The 10,981-nt window shown below is 40.3% G+C and overlaps 1 protein-coding gene across 1 annotated transcript; it reads right to left on the bottom strand.

Annotated features, from left to right (window-relative positions):
• Positions 1-1,194: 1,194 nt before the first annotated feature.
• LOC148113901 (vomeronasal type-2 receptor 26-like) lies at positions 1,195-10,757 on the bottom strand. Its single transcript, XM_087893522.1, has 5 exons — positions 10,615-10,757; positions 8,915-9,206; positions 4,342-4,569; positions 2,619-2,745; positions 1,195-2,268 (listed from the first exon to the last, which is right to left on the bottom strand). Exons 1-5 carry the CDS (start codon positions 10,755-10,757, stop codon positions 1,346-1,348), a joined length of 1,713 nt encoding a protein of 570 aa, XP_087749648.1. The 3' UTR covers positions 1,195-1,345.
• Between the last annotated feature and the right edge of the window lie 224 nt (positions 10,758-10,981).

The raw sequence follows: 10,981 nt of genomic DNA, 5'->3' as shown, positions 1-10,981 counted from the left end.
GCCAGCTTCTGGACCCACCAGCACTATGGAAACAGGCTGTTTCCTACCTCCAGAGGGACTGAAAAGGGTGGGGAAGGCCTGTTTTTTTGCTCTCCCCAGGAACCAGAGCCTTTCTAGGAGCTTGGGGGTGGGGGAGCAAAAGGCCTTTCCCAACCCCCGGAGGCCCTCCGGAGGCCAGAAATAGCTCATTTGCCGACTTCCCACTGGAAGTCGGCAAACGGGCCATTTCTGGCCTCCGGAGGGCCTCCGGGGGATTGCAGGGAAGGCCATGTTGGTTTTCCCAAGGCTCCTAGAAAGGCTCTGGAGCCTGGGGAGAGTAAAAAATGGGTCTTCTGGTCCCACCAGAAGTCGGCAGATGGGTCATTTTCAGCCTCTGGAGGGCCTCTGGGGGGGGAATCATTTTTTTGCCCCCCCAGCTCCTAGAAAGGCTCTTGAGCCTGGGAAGAGCAAAAAATGGGCCTAGCGGGACAACCGTGCCAAAAGCAGGAGGACCCCGGGGGAGTGTCTCATGCACTTGCAGAGCAGCATTGTACAGAGAATTATGGGTGTGGGCACACACATGCACGACCCCCCGCGCTCCCTCCGCTTTTGGCCTATGATGGCAAAAAGGTTCACCATCGCATATTCTATATCTGCGGGTTTTGTTTTACTTGCCTAAGTCTAAAATCTTACTTTCCTCACCAATGAATTTCATTTTGCATGGTAGAACCCAGTGTTCAAGTGTATCAAGATCCTTCTCTATTTTGAGCCTACCTTCTAGAGCAGGGGTCCTCCAGCTTCTTAAACAGGGGGCCAATTCACAGTCCCTCAGACTGTTGGGGGCCTGGATTGGCTGGGTGGAAATGGCTAGGTGGTCATGTGTGTTAGATTGGCACAGGGAAAAGAAGACGCGACTCAGCAGAGGTCCGTTCAGCATTTTATTCAGCTCATACGGAACTGCCGGCTGTGCTGCCGAGCCCTCCTTATATACAGCTCTGGCAAGCTAGCCGGCCAATGACATTCATTTAAACTTCCTGCCGGTGGATTAGCCAACCACCGGCGGATGCCCGTATAAGGACACAAAACCCCTCTCCTCCTAGTCGTCAGTCTGTCAATCCGTGGCCAACGTAGGTCACGTAATCGCGCAGGTAGGCGGAGCGTACAAAATTACATTGGTGAAGACCGTCTGGAGAGCCTGAACCTTGGTCACTCTCACCCACTTAACAAGTCTAAATTCTATTGCAATTCACCCACTTAACAAATCTAAATTCTATTGCAATTAAAAAAAATTAAGAAGACAATTATTTCTGAATAAAATTCAGAATGCAGAACATTTTCATCCAAATCATATAAATTCAGGTATCATTCATGCTGCCCTTGATACCACATCTGTCTTTTTCCTAATTAGCTGCTCTTTTGTATTCAGCTCTGGTCTCAGTATGATGATGTAGCACTTGGGCAGGAAAATGCAACCTAATAAGCCACCACTTGAGGCCAAGATAGAGAAGATTTCCACAGCCACCATGGATTTCCCCTTGGTGCTCAAGTAAGTGGGCACAAAGGACACCCAAACACTGCAGAAGACCAGCATGCTGAAGGTGATGAGTTTGGCTTCATTGAAAGTGTCAGGTAACTTCCGGGCAAAGAAGGCCACCGTGAAGCTGATGAGGGCCAGAAGCCACATGTAGCCCAGCACAACATAAAACATGATCTCCGAGCCTTCGTTGCATTGCACTAAGATCTCATCCACCTGGGAATGCATGTTCAGGTCTGGGAAAGGAGGAGAAATGGTCAACCACCCAGCACAGATGCTTGTTTGAATAAGGGAGCAAAAAACAATGACTGAGACGGACAGCCTTTTCCCCACCCACAACCTCATTCGGTTCCCTGGCTTTGTGGCCATGAAGGCCAGAACCACCGTGATGGTTTTCGCTAACACACAAGACACTGCAATGGAGAAGACAACTCCAAAAACTGCTTGTCGGAGGAGACATGTGACTGTCCCTGGACATCCGAGGAAGAGGAAGGAGCAAAGAAAACACAGCAGGAGCGAGACGAGCAGGGTGCAGGTGATATCCCAATTGTTGGCTTTGACGATGGGAGTGTTCTGGTGGAAGATGAATGTCCCCATCACCACAACTGTGATGACAGCAAAAGAAACAGCAAAGCCAGTCAGGACTTCTCCCAGGACTTCTTTGTAGGATAAGTAGATGATAATTTTGGGAATACATTGATGGTGTTTCTCATTTGGATATTGTTTTTCTGGACACCTCTCACATTGGTTGGAATCTAAAAACCATAAATAAAATATCTAAATATTCTATACATTGAATCGAATTAAGTTTTTAGCAATTATGCCTCCTGATTATGCCTGTTTTTGGAGAGAATAAAGCTATTAAAATGTTTGCTTTAAGAAAATCCTTTTAAAGTTTATTTTTTTATTCAATAGACTACATTTCGTGAACAAGAGATTACACAGTTAAATAAGGAAAAGTTTTTACTTTAAAAAAAGAAGAAAGAGACCAAGGCTAGTGAGAGATCCCAATCAATCTATGCTTTTCTTTAAAACTATATTCAAGAACCCAAACTTGGTTAGAGCTTAATGTATTTTTAAGGAAATATCCATATTGTTTTCTTACCAATCATGGTGGAAATGCTTCCCTCTGAACACTCGACACAGTCATAGCAGCAAACCTGTTTCCCCTCCTTAATCAATTTCCGGTACCCAGGATGGCAGCTCTCTACACAGGTGGCAGAAGGTGGTGTCTAATGGGAATGGCCAGAGTAAGGAATTAAAATGGATTATAATCAAGTTTTGAATCAATCGGTCAACAGTCATTCTCTTTAAATAAAAGCTAAAGAAAACCAAGGGACGCAGTGGCTTAGTGGCTAAGACTCTGAGCTTGTTGATGGAAAGATCAGAAGTTCAGCAGTTCGAATCCCTAGTGCTGCGTAATGGGGTGAGCTCCCGTTACTTGTCCCAGGTTCTGCCAATCTAGCAGTTTGAAAGAAGGTAAAAAATGCAAGTAGAAAAATAGAGACCACTTTTGGTGGGAAGGTAACAGCATTCCGTGCGCCTTTGGCTTTTAGTCATGCCGGCCACATGACCACAGAGACGTCTTTGGACAGTGCTGGCTCTTTGGCTTTGAAACAGAGATGAGTACCGCCCCCTAGAGTTGGGAACAACTAGCACATCTGTGCGTGGGGAACCTTTACATTTACCTAAAGAAAACTTTGAAATCCTTTTCCAATTATCCCTGTGTTACATTGCTACTCAAGAGTGGTATCCTGGTTTTCCATGTACTGGATGGGTGAAGCAAAACAAGCAGATTGTCCAGCTTCAGTGGCCTCCGTTGTTCTGCACATACTCAGTTATCAAAAAACCATCTGACAATTAGGAGAATGTTGCAAGGGTCTTGAGTGATGGCCTACTTTGGTATATGTCCACAGTCCATCTGTAGTATTCTGTGATGAACAATAATATGGGATAGCACAATAATCCAATCTTGCCTGTATTTCAAAATATACAAGCACTAGAACCTGCTGAAATGTTATTCAGTTTTCTGGGAAAAAGAAGAGAAAATACCACTGAATTTCTAAGTGGCCAGAAGCTGTCCCCAGATTTTTGAATTGGCTATGGAAGTGGCAAGAGAAATCTTTCCTGCAAAACTTCAGGGAAATGGGATGTTTATTTTAGCCTGAAGTGGAAAATAAGTGTGATGACTTTTTTCATGCTTTGTGTTTCAACTGATTTCCCACTAAGAAGTCAGATAACTTCTTAGTGGGAAAATGCCTGCCTGCCTGCCTACCTAAAATGTCAGATAAACTCATTAGTGGGAAAGAATTCTGTCTGTCTGTCTGTCTGTCTGTCTGTCTGTCTCTCTCTCTCTCTCTCTTTGTCTATCATCCATCCATCCATCCATCCATCCATCCATCCATCCATCCATCCATCCATCTATCTATCTATCTATCTATCTATCTATCTATCTATCTATCTATCTATCTATCTCAAATCTTTCCCCTTCTTGTTTGTATTATTTTAACTGTCATTTTAAATATTTTTTTAAATAAAGAAAGGTAGATTTTCCCTTCAGTATCATCTTTCAAAAGGTCAATCTTCCACCTCTCTAAGCTCTTAAGAGGCCACTGAACCCAGAGTTTCCATAACCCCAGTGAGCTCTTTCCCTACAATCTGAAAGTGTAATGTAGAATTGAGAACTACTTCATTTTTCCAGGATGCAAAAGTGTTTTAACAACATTAAAAAGATACCAAATGACCTTGGAACCACTCTAAGATTACTAGTTTAAAATCCCAGAAATTGAGAAAATATCCCCATGTTTTAGTTGGTTTGTTTAACTCGCCTGCTTAAATTTGGGATTCCATACAATGGCAGTTGTATTTATGGTGAGGCCTTCCTTTTGAGAACTCTGAGGTTCAACACCTCCAACTTGGACCTTCTGAAAGGATCGATTGGGGAAAGTAATCAAGTTGATGATATCGTATGCTGCTGCCAGGTTTCCATTCTCATTGAAAACTATTTCTTCCCCAGCACTATTGTTGAAATGGAGGTTTTTCAGAAATAAATGAAGCTGAAAGATAAGAGAGATAAGTGAGATATTGATACCAATAGTAGGTAATAGAATGTACAATTCCATGCTGGGATTTACCAAATGGCACTCAATTAATATTTAATGAGCATCCAAATTGTAGAGTTAATAATATTTTTTTTTACATTCCAAAGGCAAAATGTTATTTTGCTGGACTATATTCACATTTTTATGTTTAAGTTTTATTAATAGAGATTTTGTTAGATATATTGCATATTTGAACTTCATGAGGGATAAGAACTATTGCTAAGAAATATAACAGAATATAGAATAACAGAGTTGGAAGGGACCTTGGAAGTCTTCTAGTCCCACCCCCTGTTCAAGCAAGAAACCCTAAACCATTTCAGACAAATGTCTGATCTTAAAAACCTCCAGTGTTTGAGCACCCACAATTTCTGGAAGCAAGTCATTCCACGGATTAACTGTTCTAACTGTCAAGAAATTTCTCCTTAGTTCTAGGTTGGTTTTCTCTTTGACTGTTTTCCATCCATTGCTGCTTCTGCCTTAATGTGCTTGGAACAATAGATTGACGAGCTCTTCTTTTTGGCAGCCTATTATACAGTATATAATGCATATCACAACAAAACGTATTTGTTGGAGTTCTGGTCCAGAAAATATGATTAGGAAATTCAATTATGAGCTTGGTAGATTAAATCAATTTTTTCTTCAAGCACGGGATAGAAAACTCTGACACCAAACATATCTTACAGAAAGACAAGTATTGTCCTTCCATCCTACCTCTGCCTCCAATTTCATTGATTATTACTATTATTATGCAAAATTCTTCCTTCTCTTCTACTTTAGTGATTTTTTCTTCTACTACTCAATTACAAAATGCTGAAAAATGGTAGGCTTTTACTGGATTTGAGAGTTTTTTTGGATTGAAGATTGGAAAGGAAGCAAGAGGCCTCTGGGAAAAAAATTACTTCCATAATTATAATATTGGTAAATAAAAATCAGATCTGTAAATATCTGAACATAATATCTGTAAATAAAAATCTAAATTGCCACAAGGAATAAGCACTTTCAGAGGTTACCACAAAGCCTCCAGACAACTAAAAATTATAAATTTGAAAGACAAAAAGAACAAGTATAAAAAGTGGAAAGAAGGGCATTCAATTAAGGCAGAATACCAACAAATAACCTGAGGTTGCAAAGATGAAATCAGGAGAGCTAAGGCGCCAAATCTTGTGACAAAAAAAGCTTTACATGTTAAAAACAAGGAAAAAACAAGGAAAAAGTCAAGGAAATGATTGGTCTACCAATGGGAGAAAATGGCAAGTGATGAGCAACAGGGAGAAAGAACTGCTTAATTCACTTTTTTCCATCTGTCTTAACCAAAAAGGAACAAACAACCCAACCTATCAAAAACAGAACCGTGAAAAACAGATCAGGAATACAACTTAAAATAGATAAGAAAATGGTAAATCCAGCCTAGATGATATCAAATCATCAGGACCGGATGGATTACTTCCGAAGGTTCTGAAGGAACTGGCAGACATGATCTCAGGACCAATGAACTATATCTTTCAAAAAATCTGGAGTAGCTGGGAACTACCAGAGGACTGGAAAATAGCCAATGTAGTTCCCATCTTCAAAAAAGAGAAAAAACATAAATCCAAGAAATTTCAGACCTATCAGCCTGACCTCAGCCTTCCCCTGGGAAGATTCTGGAAAAGATGATTATCTTTTGGAATGAATCTGTGAACACCTAGAGGCAAAAAAGTCAGAACCAAAAGCCAACATGGGTTTGTCAAAAAAAGATCATGTCAGACAAACCTTATTGTAATATTTGACAAAGTGACAAAAATTGTGGGTCAGAAAAAGAAGAGAAAAGGAAAAAGAAGGAAAAACACCAACTATATGGCACAGCTTGCAATACAACAAGTCAGATGAGGAGACCCAAACTCACTGGTAGCCTCACATTGCAGTGACCAAGGACACAGATTTAATTTTGCAGCAACAGGAAGACACCACATAAACATGACTGACATAACAACCCAAAGCAGGTATTTCAGTAGAGAGAAATTTCCTGAAGATGGGCCCCAGCATGAATCTGACAGCTCAGATGAGTAAATCTCTGGTCCCATTGACCTACCCAAATCTGATCTTGCATCATTATCCTGAGACATGTATTTTTGCCTTCATTCGTAAAAGTTTACAGTGGTGCAGTGGTTAGAGTGCAATACTCCAGGCTACTTCTGCTGCCTGCAATTTGATTGTTCAAATCTCACCAGGGTGAAGGTTGACTCAGCCTTCCAGCCTTCCGAGGTTGGTAAAATGAGGACCCAAATTGTTGGGGGCAATATGCTGATTCTGTAAACTGCTTAGAGAGGGCTGTAAAGCACTGTAAAGCAGTATATATGTGCTATTGCAATTGCTATACTTAGTGAATTCTGTAAAAATTGAAATTACTATATTATTATGGCTATGTTCCCATTGAAAGGCATCATTACTAACCTGCCAAGGTTGGACTTTCAGAAAATTCCACTTCTCTCCATAGCCTCTTGTGTTCTGCCTGGCTCTGGATAAATACATAGCATGGAGACCATGTGCTACAGCATAGACAGCATTGTAAATACTGTAGCTCTGGCCAGACATCTCCATTTCAAAGACAGTTCCAAGGAGACTCCTCACATCCCCTTTCCCAGTGCAGCTTCCTTTGTCTAGTACATATATATTGTATTTTGGAAATGAACAGCTAAATGCGGTACCCCAGAATGCAGGTAGGAAATGCACTTTAGAGTGATATGGATTTAGCTTCTCAAGGAACTCTTGAAAGCCTGGTACCCTATTTGTGTGTTGGGCAAATGACAAGCTGCCATTGAAGGACAATGGGGTGAATTTGTGTGACTCAAAGACAGAAGTGACATCCCAGAGAGCGCTTATGACCCAAACCCTCTCTATTGGGAGCCTATGATCAAGTTCATAGTATTCAAGAATTACTCGTAAGCCTTCTATAGATTGAATGTCCCCATAAACTAATATTACTTTGGTTTTACTATACCAGAGGACACGCCCTATTTTACCTAGATTAATCTTCCGTAAAGTACTGGGGTCATAATTTGTCAATCTTGGAATAAATTGAATTACAGAAATGCAAATATCACTCTGGATGAATTTTGGTCTCAGAATTCTGAGAAATCTCTCTCCACTGGCATCTTCTGGAATGACCAGGTCAATCCAATTCCATCCATAATATTTCAGGAGCTGAATAATCCCAGCATACTGGAGGTTTTCATTTGGAGTCATCCAGAAGAAAGAAGGAAACTGCTGTTTATCACTCAATGTCAGGTCAAAAGTGCCATAACTGAGCTGCAGATTGGGAATAATAATGATGTAGTTCAGGCTAGGAAATCTTTTTGCAGACATGTCAAAAAGAATGAAGGAAGCACATTTCTTTTATACCTTATTTCCATAAAAATCATTAATGGGAGAGATAAATATTAAATCTTTGGATCAACAAGTATTTCCTGAGAGCTTTTGCAACCAGACCACCATTAGCATTTCATTCATCCTTTTTTAGACAAAGTCACCTCAATCTTTCATTGTGCTAAGCAGAAATAGACAGCAGATAGGAATGAGTCACAAGAGAGGAGTCTTATTCATTAAGGATTGGACAGTATTAATTACCCACAGTGACACTCAAATAACTTTCAACTAGCATTTTATATTATAAGGATAACATATCTATTACTTTACTGATAAATATATTTAAAATTGTTGTGGCATAAACAAAAAGAGAGAAAGTCAAATAACATGAGGCATACCCAGAAGATGGAGAGACAACATCAGACACTACTACAATATAAATTAAGAATGGCTTTAGGCTGCCATAAGATCGAGATACAGAGATCTCTTGACACCTGAAGTGATAAAAGAGGAGGTGGTGGTGGTGGTGGAGGAGGAGGAGGAGGAGGAGGAGGAGGAGGAGGAGGAGGAGGAGGAGGAGGAGGAGGAGGAGGAGAAGAAGAAGAAGAAGAAGAAGAAGAAGAAGAAGAAGAAGAAGAAGAAGAAGAAGAAGAAGAAGAAGAAGAAGAAGAAGAAGAAGAAGAAGAAGGATCAAGATAGGAAGAATGACAGCTACACTATTTCTTATATACTAAATGTAATGTTTGTACTTATTAAGAATTACTGCTGTTACAATAGTAATTGATGCATTGCATTCCTCTGGCAAAATAAATGAATAAAAATTACCCAAAATGACTTCCCTAATATTTTTACCTGTTTTTGAAGGCTCCCCCCCACTTTTTGTCCACAGATAGTTTTTTTAAAAACTACCCCCCTTTCCTTCTTCTTGTGCATTTATGTGAGCCCAGATACCTACCTGTGGAATCTTGTAGGCATTTAAGGTGTTGGCCACCTGGATGGTGTTCTGGGAAGGGAGATCACCGATGACAGCCATGATGTTTTGCTCCTTTCCCTTCCTGTAATTGAGCTGACAGCGGTCTTCCACAAAGAAGAGAGTGAAAAGGCTCTCAGAGGCTTTCATTGCCTGAAAACCATTCTCATATATCTTGGAGACCAAGGTGATGTTGGGTAACAAGTTCTCATTCCTGTTGATCTCCTGAATGGCAAAACTGAAGGCTAGGACATGCTGGAAACTTTTAGGCAATGGCCTGCAAGAAGAATTTCATTTAGTTCTATCATATTCTAATGTGACAATAATTGGATTTAGACAGACATTTTTCATAAGGTTTTTCTCCATGCCTAAAATGATGTATCTCTCGGCTTTAATGAGTATTAGAGAGATAAAAGAAGCACTCATGTCCTGAAGCACTTCTTTGAAAAAGAATAAACAGAATAATAGAGTTGGAAGGGACCTTCGAGGTCTTCTAACCCAACTGTGGCTCAGCCAGGAAACCTTATACCATTTGAGGCAAGTGGTTCTCCAATCTCTTCTTATAATCTTCCAGTGTTGGAGCATTCAGAACTTCCATTGCTTCTTGTCCGGCCTTCTTTGCAGAATTGATTGACTCTCTCTTCTTTGTGACAATGCCTTAGATATTGAAACACTGCTATCCTGTCACCCCCACTCCTTCCTTTTTCTAAAAATTAAATTAGATATTCATATTCATTTCATATATTTTAGCCCGCAGTCCCCTGATTATCTGGGCTGCTGTTCTCTGCACTGTTTCTAGAGTCTCAATGCCTTTTTTAGAATGTGGCAACCCAAACAAAAGCCTTGGTAGTACAGAGGTTTAAGGCACCCTGTTATTAAGCTGGTTATTAAGACCAGCTGCCTGCAATTACTGCAGGGTTCGAATCTCGCCAAGGCTCAAGGTTGACTCAGCCTTCCATCCTTTCTAAGGTAGGTAAATTGAGGACCCAGTTGTGGGGGCAATAAGCTGACTTTGTATAAATATACAAAAAGGATGAAGGCTATTGCTGAGCACATTGTAAGCCGCCCTGAGTCTTCGGAGAAGGGCGGCATATAAATCAAATTAAAAAAAAAAAACTAAAGAAGGTTTGAAGAAGAAGCTTTGGTTCTTAAAATTCAGTAGTTAAGATATTCCAGAAGTGAGGAAAGCAGGGAATGAGGAGCTGAGGTGGAGTGTTTGAATTACGCTTAAGGATCCTGTGGGTAATCAAAAGGATTGTTTAACATATGTAGGGCAGCAATGGAAGTGGAGGACAGAAACTGATGGATTGTGCCAACTGTTAATGACAATCCAAGTGCTGAAGATGTAAGATTTTGTTACATTCACATATTTAAGCAGATCTACATTTCTCCTTACCCTGCAGTAAGCAAGGAGGCAAACAAGGAATAAGTGATAAAATTCTAATAGTGTCAATAAACAGCAGGAATGACGCAAAAAATAATATTTTTTATTAAAATGCTAAATATTTTTCCTGGGTTTATTTTTATGTTTGCAGAAAAAATAAAATATATAGAGGAACAATGTTATTAAAATTGTGAGTTTTTCTTATGAACAGATGAATTCAGAATCAGAATATCCTGAATACAATCATGTTAAAAAAAAACCTTGAAAGGCATATCACAGTTTCTTTCAAAGGAGTACTTGCCTTCCTCTCAAAGACCCTACTGGGCGTTCCATAAAGTGGAGGAAAGACCATTCAGGATATGCAGTAGACACAAATTCTGCAATGACGATCTCACTGGAGAGAGCTGGGAGATTAGTCTGCAAATGTCGTTTGTTTCGACACATGGAGTTGAAGGTCTTGCTAAAAGAAGCTTGGAGGGCAAGGAGAGAGAATAAAAGCCAATGGCAAAGTATGTGAGTCTCTTTGAATGCCGAAGCAATTTGGCTCCAATCACAGCAGTGCAGCCAAATCTTCATCATCACAACACTTTGCCTGGAACAATGAAAGAACCTCTATTGGTCTTAAGCATAACTAAAACTGTAGATTACAATTATTATCATCTGAGTGA

The sequence above is a fragment of the Pantherophis guttatus genome, chromosome 4, assembly GCF_059756535.1.
Source record: "Pantherophis guttatus breed Tessera chromosome 4, ASM5975653v1, whole genome shotgun sequence".
Lineage (NCBI taxonomy): Eukaryota > Metazoa > Chordata > Lepidosauria > Squamata > Colubridae > Pantherophis > Pantherophis guttatus.
Note: the sequence above shows the minus strand (reverse complement) of the source record. Positions and strands in the feature narration are given on the sequence as shown.

Coding starts and splice junctions, on each gene's coding strand:
- LOC148113901 (XM_087893522.1), bottom strand. CDS start 10,757: ATGTGTCGAAACAAACGACATTTGCAGACTAATCTCCCAGCTCTCTCC. Junction 9,207..10,614: donor GTAGGGTCTTTGAGAGGAAG/GCAAGTACTCCT, acceptor TTCTTCTTGCAG/GCCATTGCCTAAAAGTTTCC. Junction 2,269..2,618: donor AAGCATTTCCACCATGATTG/GTAAGAAAACAA, acceptor TATGGTTTTTAG/ATTCCAACCAATGTGAGAGG.